Genomic DNA, 22,506 nt, shown 5'->3' on the forward strand with positions numbered 1-22,506 from the left:
GTTCTGCAATCTGCGGCTGTGCGGAACGCAACGCGAACGGTACGTGATGGATACGCGGCCGCCGTGTACGCATGCATCTTGTTCTTGCGCGTGTACGTGGGAAGCCTTTCGTGCTGCTCTTGTGGTTCTCGTTTGGTTTCGCAAAATGGCGGCATCAAAGGCGGCCAGCGGAATGCTGTACTTTTTAATGGCCTGCGATTTGGGTTTACTGCGTGAAGTGAACGCGCAGAACCCACTCCAAGATCCAGCACGGTGGGAATCCATAGCAAAAAAAAAAATATATGAGCTTTGTTTTTGACAAAGTGTTCAGCGTGCGCTGTTTGCGCTGAAGGCTTGACTACCTGTTGGCGCAGTTCGTCGCAAATGTCCGTGCCAGCCTCAGAAAGTAAATGCTCGCTTACGTACGTAGGCATTTCCTTTGTACTAAAAGCCCCGAACTCGACACGCGCGTCTACGTTCCGCAAAGCGCTCGCGTGCTGCGTACATATCGTCATAATAATATAATATTTGGGGTTTTACGTGCCAAAACCACTTTCTGATTATGAGGCACGCCGTAGTGGGGGACTCCGGAAATTTTGACTACCTGGGGTTCTTTAACGTGCACCTAAATCTAAGTACACGGGTGTTTTCGCATTTCGCCCCCATCGAAATGCGGCCGCCGTGGCCGGGATTCGATCCCGCGACCTCGTGCTCAGCAGCCCAACACCATAGCCATACATATCGTCATGGCGCAGTACTAAATGTATCTGATTAATGGTCGAGCCTAAAGAATATACGCGTCCAGCAATGCTTGGACGGCAGCACCGCAATTATTTCAGGATAACGGCTCACGTAGGTAGCTTTCATAGGCACGACCAGGCGCTTGAGTGCATAGGTAGGCACCTTCAAGCACAGCCGTATCTCAAGCGTCTTGTTGCACCGTCTCTCACCGCCTTGTAATATGTGATGCAGCGTGAGTGAATAGTTTTAGAACAGGGGCCTCAAAGGCTTGGGGCCCCGAAGAGCTTTGCGATGGTTAGCGTTGGGGCACGCAGGAGTTACTGAAGAGTATTAGGACACGGCTTTGCGTTTGTGGTTAGCGTCTTGCGCTGACAGCGCCACTACCACGTCAAAGAAAAGCTATAAAAATAATAAATAAGATTTACCATTTTATCATAAATACAGTAACATAGACTTTCGTGTATTCGCGTTTAATTACAATTTAGAGGTTATTCTGACGTATAGTCCTGCGGAATCCCGCAAGGGGGAGAGAAGTAATTAATAAAGGGAGAATCGGACATCCACCCGTTCGTAGCCAATGCTACAAACAAAACCCATACGGGTTCCTCGAAAGAAAAGCCTCCTAGTTGAAGAAAAATTTGTCCTGGTCCGGGAGTCGAACACGGGACCACCGCCTTTTCGGGGCAGCCGCTCTACCATATCAGCTAACCAGATATGGTTAGCTAGCACCAGCTAGCAGATGGTAGGGTGGTCTCCACCTTGCGGGTTTCTGCTGAACTATTACGTCAAACTCTTGGCTTCACTTCCAGTCGACAAATTCGACTTCGCCCTGCCATCTGCTCGCCCCCTAGTTAGCTCAGACGGTAGAGCGGCTGCCCCGGAAAACGGTGGTCCCGAGTTCGAGTCTTGGACCAGGACGAATTTTTAAACTGTAAAGCTTTTCTTTCGAGGAAACCATATGGGTTTCCTTTGTGGCATTTGCTACGAGCCGGTAGATGTCTGATTTTCCCTTTATTCATTACTTCTCTCCACCTTGCAGGTTTCCGCAGAACTATTACATCAAACTTTTGCCTTTGCTTCGACAAATTCGACTTCGCCCTGCGATCTGCTAGCCGCCTCGTTAGCTGATGTGATGGAGTGGCTGCCCCAGAAAGGCGGTGCTCCCGGATTCGAGTCCCGTCTTAGGACGAATTTTTTCAACTACGAGGCTTTTCTTTCGAGGAAACCGTACGGATTTCCTTTGTAGCATTTGCTACGAACGGGTTGATGTCGGATTTTCTCTTTTTAAGAGGGTGTTTTATTAGCAGCAAGCAATAAGTTTCACTTAGGTTTGAGTAACCAACTTTACATGCCTTCACCAGCCAAGCTGAGGCGTGTTAAGTTTATGAGCCATGAAATTGACAATCTAATTCGGAATAAGCAGTGTCTCAGCAATCAATTTCCATACCACACGCTAGTTGATAAAAAGTATCAGTGTCCTTCCACTCTCTGAAGAACGATTACCAGAGAAGCTGTGTATGTGGGCATTGTAATGGCGAACTGCACCTCCGCCGCGGGTCGGCCCGGCATTGCACCAACTTCGGTATCGGCCGATGTATGGGGGAGTGCTTAACGATTGCTTCACCTCCGCCGCGAGTCGAGCCGGCATTGCACTTTCTTCGGGATTGGCGCACGAATGGGGAGTGCTTGACGCCTCCTTCCCCTCCGCCGCGGGTTGAACCGGCATTGCACTATCTTCAATTTCGGCCCACGTATGTGGAGTGCTTGACGCCTGCTTCATCTCCGCCGCGGGTCGAGCCGGCATTGCACTATCTTCGGGATCGGCCCACGCATGTGGAGTGCTTGACGCCTGCTTCACCTCCACCACGGGTCGAGCTAGCCTTGCCCGTTCTTCTGGACTGGCGCAAGTATGGGGAGTGCTTGACGCCTGCTTCACCTCCGCCGTGGGTCGAGCCGACATTGCACTTTCTTCGGGATTGGCCCACGTATTGGGAGTGCCTGACGGCTGCATCACCTCTGCCACGGGTCGAACCGGCATTGCACTATCTTCAGGTATGGCCCACGCATGTGGAGTGCTTGACGCATCTTCACCTCGCCGCCGGTCGAGCCGGCATTGCACATTCTTCTGGATCGGCCCACGCATGGGGACTGCTTAACGGCATCTTCATCACCACCGCGGGTCGAACCGGCATTGTACGTTCTTCTGGATTGGCGTACGTATGGGGAGTGCTTGATGCCTGCTTCACCTCCGTCGCGGGTCGATCCGGCATTGCACGTTCTTCAGGATTTTGCGCACGTATAGGGAGTGCTTGACGCCTGCTTCACCTCCGCCGTGGGTCGAGCCCTAATTGCACATTCTTTTGCATTGGCCCACGCATGGGGAGTGCTTGACGCCTGCTTCACCTCCGCTGCAGTTCGAGCCGGCTTTGCACGTTCTTCAGGATTGGCGCACGTATAGGGAGTGCTTGACGCCTGCTTCACCTCCACTGGGGGTCGAGCCGTCATTGCACGTTCTTCTGGATTGGCGCACGTATGGGGAGTGCTGAACGCCTGCTTCACCTCCGCCGCGGGTCGATGCGGCATTGCACTTTCTCGTGGTTTGGCCCACGCATGGGGAGTGTTTGACGCCTGCTTCACCTGCACCGCGGGTCGAGCCAGCATTGCACGTTCTTCTGGATTGGCGTACGTATGGGGAGTGCTGGACGCCTGCTTCACCTCTGCCGCGGGTCGAGCCATCATTGCACATTCTTCTGGATTGGCCCACGCATGGGGGGTGCTTGACGCCTGCTTCACCTCCGCCGGGGGTGGATGCGGCATTGCACTTTGTTCTGGATTGGCCCACGCATGGGTAGTGCTTGACGCCTGCTTCACCTCCACCGTGGGCCGGCCCGGCATTGCACAGTCTCCGGGATCGGCACATTTATGGGGAGTTTTTGCTTACGACACGGAAATTTCCTTGGAAGGTAGAGGTATACAATACAGCTTCGCTGTAAACATGATAACCGTAGTCAGTTCTCCTAGCTTGCGAATTTGCCACGTTACCACGACTCGAGCCCAGTTTGGTGCTACGTTACAGCTGTCGCCTCGATGGGTGCCGCCATGTTTGTTGACGCAAATCTTTTGTGGCTGTTTTTGGGGCTCCTGCTAAATCAGTGGATTAGCGTGCTCGATGCAAAGCCTATGTGGAGCTTTCTTCTTGCGCGTACGTAGTGTCTCCGACGCTATTTTTGATGCCCCAAACGTTTTGGGGCCTATATTCTAAAAGTCCCTTTGATGGTACATTGACAGGTGTAGTTATTATTGTGATAGCAATATATCAACACTCCAGGTGCATTTCTGCCGTCGGTGTCGCCATCAGGTTTCGATAAAACCGTTTCCGCGCGCCGTATGCTGTATGTGCGAGTGAAAGAGTGGGAGGTGCGCGAGCGAGGAACACGGCCTGGATTCGTGCCCTGCTGACGCGCGCGAGGCAGTGGAGTCAGGCGAAGGTGGATGGGCGTTCTTTTCCAGCGGCTGCTAGGGTGCCTCGATGTCCTCCTGTCCGGCCGTTTCATAGAGTGGAGACAACCGCGGCGTCTCCTACGGCGTTGGCCACGCGAATCGCGGACGCCATAGTGGACGCCTTTGACAGACGCCGTCGGGACACGTTGCCGGCGCTCGCGTGTCACGAAACGGTCACCGAAGCGTCCAAAGTGCGCGCCCGTGCGGGCCTCATCTCTAAAGCGATCTGCGATCTTTGCAGAGCGCGCGTAGGGCCGGTGGCTTCGTATGCGCCGTGCTTTCGACGTTTCGTTCGCGTTGAAGCGAGAAATGCATGAAAGTTAATTCGCGTGCTGCTGCCGCGATTCCTCCCTTCAGAATTTCGACAGCAATTTCCCGCGCTCATTAAGCGAGATGTATTCATATATACCTGTGCGCGCGTAACACCGTGCTTGGTAATACACTTAAAAAGCGCTGATGGGATAGTTTGATTGAATCCATGACAGAATGTGTAAGCGCGACTGAGCGAGGATGTAGAACGAAGCAGACATACAACACAGCGCTGTCTCGGTGCGTATGCTCCTTTCTACGTCCTCGTTCAGCCACGCTTACACATTGTCATTGCTTATTTAGTCAGTAAACGAATGTTTACAAGTTTATACGGCCGATAAAACTACTATACTTAGCAACATCCTGATGAGGGCTAGTTGGTTCATATTTAGAACTGAGATTTTGCACCGCCGTCACTTGCGCTGCAAAATGAATAATTCCGCGATGATCCTAGCTTATATAGATTGCTGAAGCTGATGTTCCCGATCCGAAGGGCAGCTGGCAGTGATCACAAACGGTTCGGGGCGCTCTGATGACACAGCCGCTCCTGCTGCATCTTTTTGCAAGGCAGACGCTTTACCGAACGACACTTGATGCAGTGTTGCCGATTGTCGTCCGTAACACGGTGCCAAATTTGTGCGGAACGTGCGTCGGTCGATGGAGACAATCAGTAGAATCTTGCACTGCCGCCACCTCAGTTGTCATCGTCCATTGTAAGGCCAATAAGACGTGGAGTAAGTCGCTATTGTTGTTTCATTCGGCGTTATGAGAGCGAAATACCGAAGGCCCAGTGAACATCTCCGGCCCTTTCTTTGCTTAGGGACATTTTGTGCACGTTTTTCTCCGGCAGGACACGATGGTATCACTCATGGACCTACATCTCCTCGCATCTGTGGTGCCAGCATACAGAGTAAGTGGAAGGGCAGTGCTCCTGTTCACTCGGGTATCTCGAGTACGTAAGCAACGGAAGATGGTTCGAGGAGCGTTGCGGAGTGTCTTGTTAAGCTGCTCGCAGCACTGACCTTATAGGTTTTGCCAGACCGCTTTGTGCTATGTAACGTCAAAGTACATAGACAATTGGGGAAATACTTTGGTCTATTGGACACCCCAAATTTTGCAACACTTTGTTTAGTTCTATGACTACTTAAGTGCCGAGCCTGTTGTTCTCCCCCGGTTGCTTATGGATTGGCTTTTGTATATTATTTATAATAATGTCGTTCTAGTACTCAATATTTATCCAAATACATGCGGGTGCGCCACTGTATGACTGTTTCAGCCTGTAGAGCATAATGTAGGTGCCCTATGTAACATATTTCTATTGGTAGCCAGGCTAAGTAATAATAGCATTTATTAAAACATGTCTAAAACAAACAGATTGCGCTTACGCAGGTCGCACAGATGGATCGAGGCACATCATCCTCTCTTCTTGCATAAAAACAATTGCGCATATTGTTTTTATCCTTCTGCTGAACGTGTGGATAATGAGAAGTACATAGGCTTACGCCGGGATGTTAGCGTCTCGCGGAGCACTTGAAAGAAGTTCGTCAAAATTTTTCCCAATGAGGTCAGTCTGTGCTTGTTCATTGAAGATGAGGGCACACGAAGGACCCACTGTGTTAATATCAAAATGCGACTACTTACGCCATACAATTTTAGTATAAGATGAACTCATCTACTAGTGCACAGCATATTGAACGCTGTGTTGCTTGCGGTGCACAATGTCATAAAGGTAGCACGAAGGATGAATTCTGGCGTACTCTATTACCTTTTATCTTTGATGTCATGTACGGTATTGTTATTATGTAGTCCATTAAAGTGCTGAATGCGAAAATGCTTTGCAGGCGACAAATAGAACATGTTGGTTTCCGTGTATTGCTGGCTACAAGAAAAGCGCGCGCCCTAATTTCTTTGTTTGTTTGACCAAATGGGAAGTAACGATACAAAACACTACCTATCTTGCTTAGGCGAGGTAATTGTGTGCTAGAAATTTAGCATAATTGTTAGATGTAGTAAATCGTGTTGTTCCAATTCCTACGTCTTATTTTTCAGTACACTAGTGCGCACCTATGTTGCGAATAGCGTTAACTTCGCCAGTAGAATTGTTTTATTACTGCTTCGTGATTTGTTCTTAGCTTGTGATTATGCGACTGACTACTTAATACTAGTGCAGTATTTGATTTTGCGCATGAACTTTTTCTCTTAAGGCTGTCCAGCCTAACAAATATGCCTGAGGCGTCTGCAGGTTAGCCGCCGCAGTGAGCAAGGATTTGCTTACGAACGAGCTATTGTCATTTATTATTATTTGGCAAGAAGTTGGAGGAAAAAGGCGCAGAGGCTGCTTATACGAATTTTATACATTTTTTACATTATTTGCAGAAATTATCACGAGAGATGGTGGAGTTCAAATGTTTTCGAACATTCAAAACCGCAGATGCGCAGCGTAGTGTACAGACGGTGCATAGTGGAGAACGAGTAGAATCTGGTCAGTATACATTATCTTTGTGTAGATCTACGCCTTTTCCCAAAGTAATCATCAGCCTAAATTGTGTTCAAATCATGATCCTCCGAGCTGCACTCGGCCGATGTCATCACTAAGACTGGCTGGTATGGGAAGAATCTGAACTGGGTAATGCTCTTTCACCCATGCGTAGCCGTCTAAGCAGATCACAGCACTCCTATGTAAGAAAGGTGAAAGAAAGAAAAGTGCCAAGGAGCCAAGGCGGCGGTATCGAAGCGACGTACCCTTCTTAATTGGCAGTATCTTAATCCACGTCCTTGCGACTAAGTAAAAGACGCCTCTATGTAACAAAAACAGATCTTGAAAGCTGTGCTTTTGTGGGCTGCATGTGCTGTGAATGTTCGGATCGCGAATGATTGGAAGCAAAAACACCTTGTGACCACCGTGTTTTGGAAAAATTCTATTTTCGTTCTTTTTTTCTTTTTCTTTGGCTTTATAGTACTACAAGCGCATGGTCCTCGAAAAGGCATTCCCACGTCCTGAGTTCCGTATAGACTGGGTCAGCGACCTGAGCTCCACGCAGCTCTTTTTCTACAACTGGGCCTTGGTGAGTCCATGGCGCACCCTTGCTCTTTGAGGGCACTATATTTCCTAGAACTGGATGTCATTTTATTCACACTGCGATTTATCAGTCGTCGCGTGCTCTTGCTCGAAATGAAGAAAAGCGCCGTGTAGCCTGAAAGCTCTGAAAAAATTCAGATCTCTGTGTGACGGAGTGTTAGGCTTTAGAGTTAAACAGGCGGTGTTGTTTTGGTCATTTTCTAGAATGCGCGGTGTGTAAGCTCGTTTCATCACTTTGAAAAATGAGAGGACATGGGACCTGTGGCCGAGCTAGGTCGCAGGTCCAGCACCTTCTAATTTATCCGGGTAAATCTTGCGTCGCAATCGTTTACAGTATCTATTTTTCTGCATTTCAGATATACTATTTAGTGTTACTATATACTACTTAGTGTCTTTTCCACGACGATCGTGGAAGAGAGAATAGCCTAGAGGAATTCGAAATCCCGCAGGTAACGCCAGAAGAAGTAAAGAAAGCCTTAGGAGCTATGCAAAGGGGGAAGGCAGCTGGGGAGGATCAGGTAAAAGCAGATTTGTTAAAGGATGGTGGTCAGATTGTTCTAGAGAAACTGGCCACCCTGTATACGCAATACCTCATAACCTCGAGCGTACCGGAATCTTGGAAGAACGCTGACATAATCCTAATTCCTAAGAAAGGGGACGCCAAACACTTGAAAAATTATAGACCGATCAGCTTACTGTCCGTTGCCTACAAAGTATTTAATAAGGTAATCACAAATAGAATCAGGAACACCTTAGACTTCTGTCAACCAAAGGACCAGGCAGGATTCCGTAAAGGCTACTCAACAATAGACCATATTCACACTATCAATCAGGTTTTAGAAAAATCTGCACAATATAACCAACCCTTATATATAGCTTTCATGGATTACCAGAAAGCGTTTGATTCAGTCGAAACCTAAGCAGTCATGGAGGCATTACGGAATCAGGGTGCAGATGAGCCATATGTAAAAATACTGGAAGATATCTATAGCGGCTCGACAGCCACCGTAGTCCTCCACAAAGAAAGCAACAAAATCCCAATAAAGAAAGGCGTCAGACAGGGAGATACGATCTCTCCAATGCTATTTACCGCATGTTTACAGGAGGTATTCAGAGACCTGGAGTGGGAAGAATGGGGGATAAAAGTTGATGGAGAATACCTTAGCAACTTGTGATTCGCTGATGATATTGCCTTGCTTAGTAACTCAGGAGACCAATTGCAATGCATGCTCACTGACCTGGAGAGGCAAAGCAGAAGGGTGGGTCTGAAAATTAATCTGCAGAAAACTAAAGTAATGCTTAACAGTCTCGGAAGAGAACAGCAGTTTACGATAGGTAGCGAGGCACTGGAAGTGGTAAGGGAATACATCTACTTAGGGCAGGTAGTGACCACGGATCCGGATCATGAGACTGAAATAACCAGAAGAATAAGAATGGGCTGGGGTGCGTTTGGCAGGCATTCTCAAATCATGAACAGCAGGTTGCCACTATCCCTCATAAGGAAAGTGTATAACAGCTGTGTGTTACCAGTACTCACATATGGGGCAGAAACCTGGAGGCTTACGAAAAGGGTTCTGCTGAAATTGAGGACGACGCAACGAGCTATGGAAAGAAGAATGATCGGTGTAACGTTAAGGGATAAGAAAAGAGCAGATTGGGTGAGGCAGCAAACGCGGGTAAATGACATCTTAATTGAAATCAAGAAAAAGAAATGGGCATGGGCCCGGACATGTAATGAGGAGGGAAGATAACCGATGGTCATTAAGGGTTACGGACTGGATTACAAGGGAAGGGAAGCGTAGCAGGGTGCGGCAGAAAGTTAGGTGGGCGGATGACATTAAGACGTTTGCAGGGACAGCATGGCCACAATTAGTACATGACCGGGGTAGTTGGAGAAGTATGAGAGAGGCCTTTGCCCTGCAGTGGGCGTAACTAGGCTGATGATGACGATGATGACTTCGTATTGTCTAGGAATCTGACAGAGCCTATCTCACAATTAATGTTGAAGTTAATGGAGATTATCCAGCATTGATGCAATGTAGCGACACGCCGCATTGCCATCGCAGAGACGTGCACGCAACCGGGTTTTTCCCTCGCGCTCCCGTATGCACAAGTTGCGCCATGTAGCGCTGCTGCCTCAAAGTCGGCGCGTGGCACCGGTTTGATTTCGCCGAGCACCGGAGAAATACTAACGGATCCTTTTGTCATAAAAACGCAGCACATGCGTAGGTAGTTGCTAGACATGCCTGGTTGGTGCCAAAGAGATTCAGTGAAGAGCGACACATACCTAGTGGCACGTAACCAGTGACTCTGTCCCCAGTTGCTGTCACGTCCACTGCAATGTGGGACAGACCAAGTGGTACACAACCAGCGCTTCAATATAGCATCATGGCCGTTCGTTAAACAGCGGCAGATGCCCAGTGAGCGAAGGTGGCGCCACCCTGTTCCTTCAACACAGCTGCCCGATGGGCTACACATTAGACCCACAGACTACCCATTCTTAGTGACCCTAGTTGGCGAAAAAGCAGTCAGACACAGGCAGACGGAACCCCTGAAAGTGCATCAAGTGCCCTAAAATGGTAATCGCAATAATAAGGGCTAGGGATGATGGGATTTTCGCGAAACGGGCTTCCACTTTTGGTATTGCCTTTAACTTATTGGGAATCGTCCTCGTAATTGTTTTACCAGCGGTAGTACCAAATTATATACTGAAATACAATCCTGTCTTCATAATTATCACTATCAATCATCACCACCCTCACCGCCATTATGCACAGCAGTGCAAAATCACGCTCTCAATTCATTACCGAACATGTCTTCATGATAATCATCAATCTTCGCCTCCACACCCCTACCACCACTTTCATCGTCGTATTCATCACCATTATGGCGGCGGCAGCGTCAAGTACTATCCAGCGATTTGTAACGCCCCTGTTTTCTCTGTATTTTTCATCATCATTATTAGTCATCGTCACAACAGCTATTGTTGTTGTGATCATCTTACTGGCGCGGAGAACCATGAGTAAGAGAAGAAAGTCGATCTGATGGGACAAGCCGCGATCGGTTTCAGTAGCCAGCTTGTTTTATGCGTGGTTAAAGTTGTTATTTCTGTTCTTGCTTATGCATAGTTTATGGTACTTCGTTCTTATCCTTTCTCTTTCTGTCATGCAGTAGCTCGTCGCGGCAGAGCCACGCTCACTCCAGCAATCTATAATGATTTTGGCTTGCGTCAAATGATTTTGTAATATTTCCTCAATTTCCTCGATCTCATCTCATCTCCTAGTCAGCTGCAATACTCGAACGCATTCAACTGGCTTTGCTGATGATTCTAGTAACACGTGCCGCGGGATATCTTCTCGGCATTGCATGCCTCGTACAACACTTCCGTTTAGTCTAAACCACACTATCAGCCACGCGAGTTCACTCTCTAATCTACACTGTCGTCCTCCTATCTGGCAATGCTACGCCTGTTATCTAACGCTGGCTGCGCTGCCCTTAGCTCTATCGCAAGCTTCTTTATAATTAGCGAAGTTTCACCACCCTAAGGTAGTATGTGTGGAATGCGGTGATTTTACGCGTAGTTTTCAAAAGTTGACCGCCCATGCGGACACGAATGTGTGCCGTACGCACATGGTCCATTTTTGCTCGCCTTGTTGACTTGATTCAGGTGATCTTGCTCCCATCTGAATAATTGTTCTAGATTAGCATACTCCCGCACCATTGCTTCTAAACCTTCACGTGGGTTTTCCTGTTACAGTTGCACTGCGGCAGTGATATGGGCAAAGAATGGTAAGTATCATTTTTACGTGCATATTGTGAGGCCCAAACGCAGCACTGATTTCTTTTATGAAGTAAATACCTCCAAAAAGTCGCAGCTTCCAAGAAAGGCAAATGCTGTGAACAGTTGTACAGTCAGCTATAGACGAAAAGTTGTTCGATTAGGTAGCATTTTAAAAACAAGAAAGCGCGTAAATGCTTTTCGATAGCTTCCAATGGAGAAATTACCCGAGGTTACGGAACTCATGCGGGTTCATTTTTTAGATTATGGCATTGTGAACAAGAGAGTCAAGAGAGTAGGAAAAATGCAGTTTCTGCTTAGTGAGTGATCAAACCCCTTATTTTGTTTTCTGACTGAAGTAATACGTTCGAGTTTTGGCGTTCGGTATGTTGGGCGCACCAAAAATGTGAGTGATGAGCGGCGTTAATAGAGAATCTTAGAGACAAACGCTGTAAATGTGATTAGAAACACAAGTAGAAAATGGCTGCATACGATGTTCGATACCCTCGCATGAAACATTTCATTCCGATAGGCTTCCTGAAATTTCTTTGTGTATATATATATATAAACATCAACGATAAGTTTGAGATCAGCTACTCCAGGTATTGAGTGATAATTATGGTGTACACAGTGACAACATAAAAGCACATAGAACATTGCTCTCAGAGGCACACATGCACAATAGAGCTGTTCGAGATCTTTGAGCAATACTTGTGATTTCATAGCACGGAACTCGCAGTTGGTGCTGTCCGGCAGGCCGAGAATGTCTCGCAGCACCAGTGGCGCTACAAGCGTAGTGCAGGCTTCAAATAATTTTTTTTTAGAGAAGTCGCGCCAACAATCACACAGAAGGTGCTGCATGTCACTTGGGCGAAACTCGAAGGCCGTTGAGCATTAGTGTAACCGGGAAACTTGAGTGAGAAGAAGCGGGATTTTTACGCCTGGTATATATACATCCAACAAAAACATTCCAGTGTTTCCCATCTAAACCAAAGCACAATATTTTACACAAAGTTTCGAACGAAGGTGAATGCTCCGGACACTCCCGAGGCTGCATTCATTCCAGAGCAATTAATCGTTTGCCTTGTTCATTCATTGCTCATCCGTGAAGTAAGCACAACAGAATAGCACCGCAAGGCACACAGGAACAAAAGACAAGGACAAGCGCTACTGTTAGCCACTTATTGACAACCCATTATAATAACCAATAGCGCTTTTCCTCCATTTTTCTTTTTGTGTGCGTGAACTTTACGCTGAAAAATTGCGGTTTTTCGTTAAGAGTCTATAAATTTCATACAGACTTAGAAAAAGCAGTGAAACTAATTGTACATGACCTAGCCTCGTATACAAGAGTTACCAGATGAAATGAAAATTTTTTCTGCAGCACAAATGAAGTCAAGCTGCAAGACGTTAACACGTACCGCATGCATGATAAATCATCGTGTTACATAGTTGTGCTAATAAATAAATAAATAATAAATAAATAAATGAATAAATATATAAATAAATAAGTACATAAATATTTAAATAAATAAATATGGGGTTGGGTAGAAGGGTCCTTTGTTACTGTGAAGTCCTTTGAGGAATCCAAGTTTTTATTCCTTTGGGGATCGAGCGACTGTCTGCCATCTTTTTTCGTTGATTTCGGAGAGAAGCGACGAAGCACTGCAACGCTATTAACAGCTGTATAAAACGAAAGGGCTTGCTGGGTCGGGACTAAATGCAAAAAAAAATTAAAAAAATTATGGGGTTTTACGTGCCAAAACCACTTTCTGATTGTGAGGCACGCCATAGTGGAGGACTCCGGAAATTTCGACCACCTGGGGTTCTTTAACGTGCACCTAAATCTAAGTACACGGGTGTTTTCGCATTTCGCCCCCATCGAAATGCGGCCGCCGTGGCCGGGATTCGATCCCGCGACCTCGTGCTCAGCAGCCTAACACCATAGCCACTGAGCAACCGCGGCGGGTGGACTAAATGCATTTAAAGTGCCGGCATAGAAAAGAGGTTTCACTAATTTACCGGATATGTTCCACAGGTGACAAAGCTTCAATTTTTGTATGGGTTTCTTATAAAACTATTTCTTTATATTGAGCAAGGTCAATGTGAGTGTACAGGTGAGGAAATATCAAAATGATTACCATTTATTTGCCATAAGAAATGCCACTTGTTTTTCGAGCTCAAGATAACATTTAGTATAAATTCCTTTTTTATGTGCCCCAAGATATGTCGCTTCGAGACGCATTGTAATTAAGCATTCATCACTATGGGCCTCAATAATATGAGGTGGAACGTGCAGTCTCGAAAGGAGTAGTGGTGCCAGCGATAACGTTCGTAAATATCATTCTGTGCATAAAATTGGATATCTTGTTGGGGCCGGAAGTTAACCAAAAGTCGGTAGGCCGGTAGTCTTTCGTAGCCCACGGTAAAACCACAAATGAGGCAGTGCAAGTTAACATGGGCTGGGCCACGTTTGAAGTCAGAGAAGCGCTGGGCAAAATTAGTTTTGAAGTGAGACTCAAGAGCTTGGATAAAAAATGGCCGGCTAAAATGTACAAGCATCTATACCTGAAAAGCGTGGACACAGAATGAAGCAAGAGGTAAAGAAAGTTGGCAACCATGTACAAGGTAACCGAAAGTGAAAATAAACAAGAGGGAGACATAATAAAGAAAGTGATAGAAGCGAAGATAGTCACTTGGATGCAAAGAATAGAAACAAAAAGGACCATGGAGATTTACAAGAACAAGAAGAAAGAAATTAGAAGGAAAAATCTGTACCATAACACGAATGGCAGTGCCTTGCTATTTAAGGCTCGAGCCGATTGCCTAAGGACAAACATACCGGAGCAAATATTTGCTACTAGATGAAAAATGTGCATGTTCTGCCAAAAATCCTGAAAAAAACTCAGCACATCCTACTGAAATGCGACGGGATTGATCCAGCGAGACCCGTAGTCAACGTGCACCATCCAGAAGGGCTTGGACTTAACGTGGCCTGAAGCATCAACGGGTGAGCAGTCAAGATAAACAAGAAACGTTTGGAGTATTGCTCGAAAAAGAAAGCACGTAAGAAATTGATAAGACCGGATCCATTACAGACATAGGTAGCGATACAATGTAAATGGAGAAGCTTTTTAAGTATAGAAAAATGCCGGAGTGAAAAGCATGTATAACTTACCGGAAGCATGTATGCAAGCAACTAGAAGTGGCTAGGTGATTGTTTATCACTGTTCCGAAGGGGATGTCAATCCGTCATCATCATAATGATTGCAAAATATAATTCAATATACTAAGACGGGAAACAAACAGCTGAGCGTTTGGCTCGATGACTTCTTTTCAATTGCAATTCCCTTTCCCATTTTATCTTACCTGCGGTTTTCATACGTCCATTCATGTTGAACTGCTTACTCCGTTTTAGTATGTTTGCATGAGGGCATCGTTATATGTATGTGGATGCGTGATGTAGTTTTAATAAATTTGGGTGGTTTTTATTAGCACAGGCAAGCTATAATCTTCGAAATCATTTGTTATTTCCAATCTTATGCAATGTACACAATGAATGCAACAGTGGGCGAGCAGTCTACACACTGTTGTGAATCATTGTTTTTTTCTGAATCGTTGTTTTTCATCAGATATTTTTAAAAATCAGTTGGTCATTACTTTTGTTGTGACAGCCGCACATGTGCTGAACGTTCGATTGCCACTACGTGATGGATAACTTGAGTTAATGAAATTAATGTCGAACCATTCCCTGATGTCAGACATTTGTGCAGGTTTCTTTTGGAAGCCATAAGATATAGTTTACACAATTAAAACTTTCGTGCCCCTTTTTCGGCGGTACTTTTATTTGATTTCGTTAGCAGTCATTTAGTGATTCGTCGCGGCACCTGTGAGGTTGGAGACATGGCTATCATACAACTGAACACACGTACATCTTAGAGGCTGTATATTCTGGCATATATTGTAAGATAGTTCAATGTATCCTAGCACGCGTCAGACTGGAAGAATGACTCGTCTTTATTGAACGTGTCTTTGCACTTTTTTAGCCTAGCGCTCATATTATAGTAGCCATGTTGTACAGTTTTACGGGGACGGGGTTTTGCGACCTTCAATATAGCGTCTTACTGTGCTTAAAGGTATTGTGAGCAACAGACACTTTTCTCTGGCATGCTTGTGCGACGCCTCTTGTTTGTAACCACTCGTGTACCCTTTAGCGAAGGAGCGACCGCAGTGCTGTATTGACGGCAGTGCTAACTTCGGTGTTGACTGCAGTGCTAACGGTCTTCCACACGACATCGCTGCAATCACCTGCCCATCCGCGTTATTGAACTGCATAATTAACATATTTACCAGCGAGCAAACTTGTACCTAAGCATATTTTCTGTGTGTATTTAATTTATTTTCTTAGCTACCCACCCCTTATGCAATACCCCCAATACTGGGGGCCTTTAAGGTAATAAAGTGAAGTGAACTTGCAATGCTGATTAGAAAATAGGAAGCAAAAGTAATGTTTTCGCTTGCTGTATTGCGATACGGTGCGCTTGACAGTAGCTTTTATCTGTCTGTGCCTGTGCGGCCACCATTGTACTTTCGGGGGTTGAAAACTATATAGAAGCACATCGCGTCTTAAAAGGCTGTAGCACGAGATACGCTATAGGACACAGCTTCGTAGACCGGAGTTAAATTTTGTAGTTCAAGCTGCATTTTGTCTTGAAAACCTATGACGGTGGCCCTCAAAGTCACTGCGTGGGTTGTTGAGAGATTGGTGCCATCTCTATAATCTTCATGTCCGATGTCTCCCAAAGCGCTAGTACGTGAGTGAATGAGTGTACGCTTCAAGTATGCTAGGTTTTAGGAATATCTGCACTTAAAATTTTTTATCTTTCTAAATGCCAGTTTTCGCAATCGATACTGGTAACACTTTCGTGACATTGTTAACATGAGGCCTAAAGGAATCTCGGGCGTAAAGTTTACTTAAATAGAAGAAAATATTTACTCGGCAGCGCATTGCGTCCTATGGTGACCAGCTTCGACTGCGAACTGTCAGAAAGCCAAACAAAAGCAAGAAAGGACCCGACTTGTGACCAGCCGCGGTAGCTTATGGCGCTTTTAACTGGTCGATTCGGAGCAGAATTTTTTGCTTTGCCGCAAGGAATCCAAATTAATTTTACTGGTCTGTCTGGAGCGGGTTCGCGCGTTCCACTGGTCGTTTCGGATCAACTCGCTCCGCCGCCGAGGCGTGGATTCGGGCGGAAATAGCTGGCGTCACATCCGTCTTCAAGCGAAATCGGTACCCGGTTGGTACGCACAACATTGTGTTGCTTTGCAACATGACTGCGTTCGGTGCTGCTGCAGAACTCGCGTTTGGCGATGAGAGCTCGGATGACAGCGATTACGAGGTGACGCAGGTGCTGTACAAAGCCTTCTATGCACGTTGTCCATGTACAATCCTTGCGGGTGCGACACGGAAATGACGGACTCTGCGACTGCCGCGGTCAAATTACGCACAGGGGAAAGCGAGTTTGGTTGCCGTGGAAACGTCCAGAGCGGAAGTCGGGCATGGTTTCAGGAACCAGTTTGTGCGACGTGTACGCAGACTTCCCGTGTGATCCCCGGCGGAGCGTTCTTGCGTTCCGCTGGCCGATTCAGATTTGTGAAACCTGAGCTCTCGCTCAAGCATTTCGGCGGCTGCTTCAAATCGACCTGTGAAAAACGCCATTAGTGATTATGGCGTTGCATTGCTGAGCTTGAAATGACGGGTTCGATCCTGACTTTGGTCGCCGCGTTTGGATGGGAGGGAGTTGCAAAAACAATTGTGTGCTTAGAATTTCGCGCACGTTAGAGAACTCCATTGTAACGAAATTGATCCACACTTCCTCGCACAGTGGCGTGCCTCGTATGAGATGTCAGTTTTGTCAGGTAAAACGCCAGAATTTATATTCAAAGTTTTACAGCTTGCATCAGGAAGCATCGGTTATGGTACGTGGGCAGTTGCAGGGCCACGCCATGGCAAAATATGCCACACCGTGATGCAAAAAGCCTGCGGCGTCTGTAACGTAAGCTCACGTGATAACAAGGAACTCAACCCCTAATCGGGGCCAGAAATGTCCACCACGAAGTGTTAGAATGGTATCTTGGGGATGTCAGTGGGGATGACGGAAGGGTGCTGTCAGGCTGTACTCATTTCAAAGATTTTAGCTGGTAGAGGTTAAAACAGTCTATACACGCAGCGTGAGGTGTCACGTTACATCGTGCACAGCACGGCCGCATAAACAGAAATTGAGTCCATTACCATCCGCAGCATTGCGTTACTTTTTGGCGGCGATCGTTTTCAACCGGGTTGTTACCGTTATCGCCTTCTCGCTCGACGCAAGACCCAACAAATCGAAGAATGTACTGCCTGAACACATGGCAGTATACTTCATGGAATAATATTCAACTGCGCTAGTTGGTGGTTGGCTAAGATGAGTTTGGACAGGTGCACTGAAGCACGGGGCAAACTTAGAGAGATGTAAGCGACGCCCTCGTCAGTCTCGCTCTGCGTCATGTTTCAGTTCAGCTGTAAAATCTCGTCACAGTGTATGAATCCTGCGTATTTTAACACATGTGATTATGCCACACCTAATCAAGAACAAAATATTCAATCCAACGTGGCCCTTGGCGCTAGTGAAGCAGAAGTGCATGGCCTGCAGGAATGTTCGTAAATCTGCTTCCTTAAAAGATAACTTCCTATATGAGCAGAGATATAAGTGTAGATATTCAGTGGAGACACCACTAGTCATGGAGGCCTTGCGTAATGAAGACGTACAAAACGCATACATATCTTGGCAAATATCTACACAATTCTCAGGTATTCTAATTTTCCATAAGAAAAGCGGAGAACCGCCCATCAAAAAAGGGGTCAGACAAGTAGGCAGAATTTATGCTACGCTGTTTATACATGCTGAGAACAAGTATTCGAGTACTGGGAAGGATAAGAGGGAGGATCAACGGCGAATATTTCAACAACCTTCGTTTTCGGGCAACAGTGCCCTGTTCAGCAATGCTGAGGACGAATTGCAACAAATAATTGTGGGCCTCAACCAACAAAAGGCAAGGGTAGGGCTGAATATTATTGGGGAGACGTAAACGTAATTTTCAGTATCCTGGCAAGGGAACAACTATTCATCATCAGAAGAATCAGTGCAGGAGGTTAAAAGAAGATTGAGAGCAAGTTTATGACGCCGCCAAGGGAGATGGAGCGAAAATGTTAGGCGTAATCTTAAGGGACAGAAAAATAGCGGTGTGGATCAGACAGCAAGCGGGCGTGGCCCATATTCCGTTTGGCGTTATAAGAAAAAAAAAATGCAGTGGGGCCAGCCACGTAATGCGAACAGTAGATAACCAAAGTAGATAACCAAAGTAACCAATGTACATATATTGCTGTAGATGGGTGCCATGGGTAGAAAATTAGGTGGTGAGATGAACTGAGAACATTTCCAGTTGCAGTTCGCACTCGGTTGCAGTTCACTCACCTAGTGCAGGTCAGGTGTAATTGCTGATCACTGGAACAACCTTCGTTCTGCATTGGTGGTGAAAATAGTAAGCTGTCGCTCGGGCACGTTCCCAGGATTTTTTTTCGGGGGGGGCCCCACCACCTCCATCATCATCATCATCATCATCATCATCATCATCATCATCATCATCATCATCATCATCATCATCATCATCATCATCATCATCATCATCATCATCATCATCATCATCATCATCATCATCATAATCATCATCATCATCATCATCATCATCATAATCATCATCATCATCACCATCATCATCATCATCAGCCTGTTTTATGTCCACTGCAGGACGAAGGCCTCTCCCTGCAATGCGATCTCCAATTACCCCTGTCCTGCCCCAACCGATTCCAACTAGCGCCCGCGAATTTCCTAATTTCATCGCTCCGTCTAGTCTTTCGTCGTCCTCGATTGCCTTTTCCTTCTCTTGGTAACCATTCTGTAACCCTAATGGTCCAACGGTTATCTAACCGGAGCATTACATGACCTGCCCAGCTACATTTTTTCCTCTTGATGTCAATTAGAATATCGTCTGTACCCGTTCGCTCTCTGATCCAAACCGCTCTTTCTCTCTCTTAACGTTATGCCTATCAATCTTCATTCGATCGCTCTTTGCGCGGTCCTTAACTTGCTCTCATGTCTCTGCCCCATATGTCAGCACTGGCGAAATGCACTGATTGCACACCTTACTTTTCAATAATAACGGTAAGCTTCCAGTCAGGAGCTGGCAATATCTGCCGTATGCGATCCAACCTATTTTTATTCTTCTGTGAATTTCCTTCTCATGATCAGCGTTGCCTGTGATTAATTGGCCTAGGTAAACGTGCTCCTTCACAGTCTCTAGTGGCCGACTGGCGATCCTGATCTCTTGTTCCTTTGTTGTTGTTGTTGTTGTTGTTGTAGCCAGTGGCACGTGTGGCTCCTACCCACGATGGGGGATTGGCCAAGAAATGGGTGGATTATTCCAAAATAATGTAGAGCACAAATTTCCTAATATCAATGGGAATAGCATTGAATAGGGTTGAATTACCGGCTAAAATAAAATCAGGAACGTGCTGTTGAATGAGGAATAATTAATTTAAAAATAATGAAAAAATAGAATTTAGCAGGGCATTCGTTTAGATTCTGTAAGGATTGTTTGGACAGCGAAGCATGCATCCCTGTGGCTGAATCCCAAAGTGAACGACCCGAACAAAAGAATTGCAGGTTCTGTCAAGTCCAGGCCAATTCTTCGAAAAGGTATCTCCAGCAATCTTTTTCTTAACGCAGCAAAGCGCCGGCAAGATAGAAGAAAGTGCTGCACCGTCTCCTCTTTCTCACAAAAAGAACAAAGGGGAGAGGGAACCAAACCCGACCTGAATAAATTGAAATTTAGGGAGGGAATGCGGCAGCGTAATTTGGTGAGGCAGACCTCAAGCATCTTTGTGTAACAAGATTCGGTATGCCAGGGAAATGCCAGGTGTTTATACTCTGGAGAAGCTGTCAAATGTGGGTTTCTGGGTTTCTGTGGGTTTCAAATGTGCTTTCTGTCAAATGGGAGTTTCTGTATCCGGTTCATTACTGTTTTAAAGTGAGGTATCGTGACTCCTCTTGGTACTGTATACAGGTCAGCTTAGAATTTTTCCGCTGCTTTTACTATATCTTCGAGATTGCTGATGATATTCCCCTTTTTATCTTTTAGTGTATACATCATGGTTTGTCCTATGCCAGGTTTTTTTTTTATTGATTTCAGGCTGCGTTCATTTTTTACGGCTTCTTCAGTCATTCCTATGTTATAGTTTCGAATATCAGTTATTTTCGCCTTGTTGATCAGTTTTGACATTTCCGCGAATTGCGTAACGCTGTGCGGCCGCCAGTCCCATACAACCGCGCAGAGCGCAGGACTCTGCGATTCTAGACGTACTGCGCTCACTGCGAGAGGTTAGAAAAACACCCACATAAGCACAGCAGAGAAGTTGCTACGTGGGGCGGTTCGACCGATAACTGTAGAAGCGTCATTCAAAACAAGTAATTGTTCTCCAATTCCGGCGGCGTTTTCTCTACTTCCTTTTTCAATAAATAGATGTTGATCCATAAATAGGCTCATAAACAACGCTTAACTTTTTTATTATTCGCTTTTGCTTGCAGTTTGGTTGTTGCCTTGGCTCTCTCCCTTAGTGTATCGCTTAATTTCTCAACTCCTTGCGATTTTTGTTTCCACTTGCCAATTTTGCACGAAAAGTGCTATACAGTTAGGGAACAACAGACGAGGTAACGGGCGACAGTCATCTTGCTTATGGGTTTAAGGGTTATTGCAGGGTATCATGATGGACGCTCTTTCCCGTTATTTTATTTCCCACCTTATCTAACCCATATAACGCGTATATGGTTCCGGGCATCTGCCAGCGTCGCGGCGAGCCGTAACTGAAGAAAATAATGAAGCAAAGGGAAAAGTTAAACGCAATTCGCGTTTTCTCCGGCCGCAACTCGTTCCATGAGAGTACAGACCAGCTGACTAACAGTCGCATCCCTCTCCTGGTCCCAGGATCAGCCTAAACAAAGAAGGTTGAACTAACAAAAGCAACAGCTATGCGCGTGACGGTTGAATAGATGGTGACAACTGAACGCATCGCGAGTTAATCGCGCGGGTGCGGAATCTATGAGAAACCTGTCTTTCACATTACAAGAGGTGCCGATAACTACCGCCGTCTAAAAGGAGTGAAAAAGGCATCCTAATGCTGACCGATGAACAGCTGTCAAGTATCAATATTGATCTGGTGGTGCTTTAGGAATGTATGAGGAGTGGTGGCGTGGGTGGGGAGGGGGGGGGGGTATGCCACTTGATTTCGGGGGGGGGGGGACCGGGCCCCCCCGAGCCCCCCCCCCCCCCCCCCCCCTGGGTACGTGCCTGCTGTCGCTGATGATGGCGATGATGCTAGGGACGTGTTTGAGGGCCGCCCTTATGTGGGACACTGCATAAACTGACTATATGGACTGTAGCGCGTATTGTTCCAGCATTTAAAGCAACGTTTTTATTCTGATTATTTCAAAAAGCATCTAAGCACTAGCAGTAATCTTAAACTTTTCTTGGGCACCTCTCTTTTTATTTGCAGGATTGACCTCGCCGCCAAGAACAGCCATTACTTCCGCTCATCATTCAAGTGCGAAAAAGGAGCCGCAATGTACAAAGCCAAACCATGCTTGCTCTGGAACACCACCAGGATAAACTACTGAGCTGCTGAAAAATAAAGCTTGTTTTTTGTTTGTTGTCTTTTAAAGCATCCTGTATTTTCGTCGGAGAACTTTCTCTCTTCGCGCCCATTGAGATGTGGAAAAAATTCGCCAGCGGTAGCTCCAATTGACATGTACTCAAATAAAACGTAGATGCTTGTTGTGATAACCAGTGACGAACGTTGCCATCTGTTTGGTTCATTGAAGTGCGGCGCATAGCCAGTGGTGCATATCGAGTGATACGTACTTAGGAGAATTTCCCACATTTCTAGGCAGCAGTACCTTCGCGGTGGGCTCATATTGTGGGACTGCGCAATTTTCGGACTCGGTTCAGGAATGCGGCGAGATGTGTC

At 46.2% G+C, this 22,506-nt stretch overlaps 1 protein-coding gene across 1 annotated transcript in view; it reads left to right on the forward strand.

Annotated features, from left to right (window-relative positions):
• Positions 1–22,200, forward strand: part of LOC135911175 (neprilysin-2-like) — a 336,673-nt gene extending 314,473 nt beyond the window's left edge. Inside the window, exons 19-22 of the mRNA XM_070538401.1 lie at positions 5,381–5,440; positions 7,488–7,595; positions 11,367–11,398; positions 22,036–22,200. Of these exons, the coding sequence (XP_070394502.1) occupies positions 5,381–5,440; positions 7,488–7,595; positions 11,367–11,398; positions 22,036–22,156 (321 nt within the window). The 3' untranslated portion in view covers positions 22,157–22,200. The remainder of the gene's footprint in view (positions 1–5,380; positions 5,441–7,487; positions 7,596–11,366; positions 11,399–22,035) is intronic.
• The last annotated feature ends 306 nt before the right edge of the window (positions 22,201–22,506 follow it).

This window comes from Dermacentor albipictus, chromosome 5, assembly GCF_038994185.2.
Source record: "Dermacentor albipictus isolate Rhodes 1998 colony chromosome 5, USDA_Dalb.pri_finalv2, whole genome shotgun sequence".
Taxonomy (NCBI): domain Eukaryota; kingdom Metazoa; phylum Arthropoda; class Arachnida; order Ixodida; family Ixodidae; genus Dermacentor; species Dermacentor albipictus.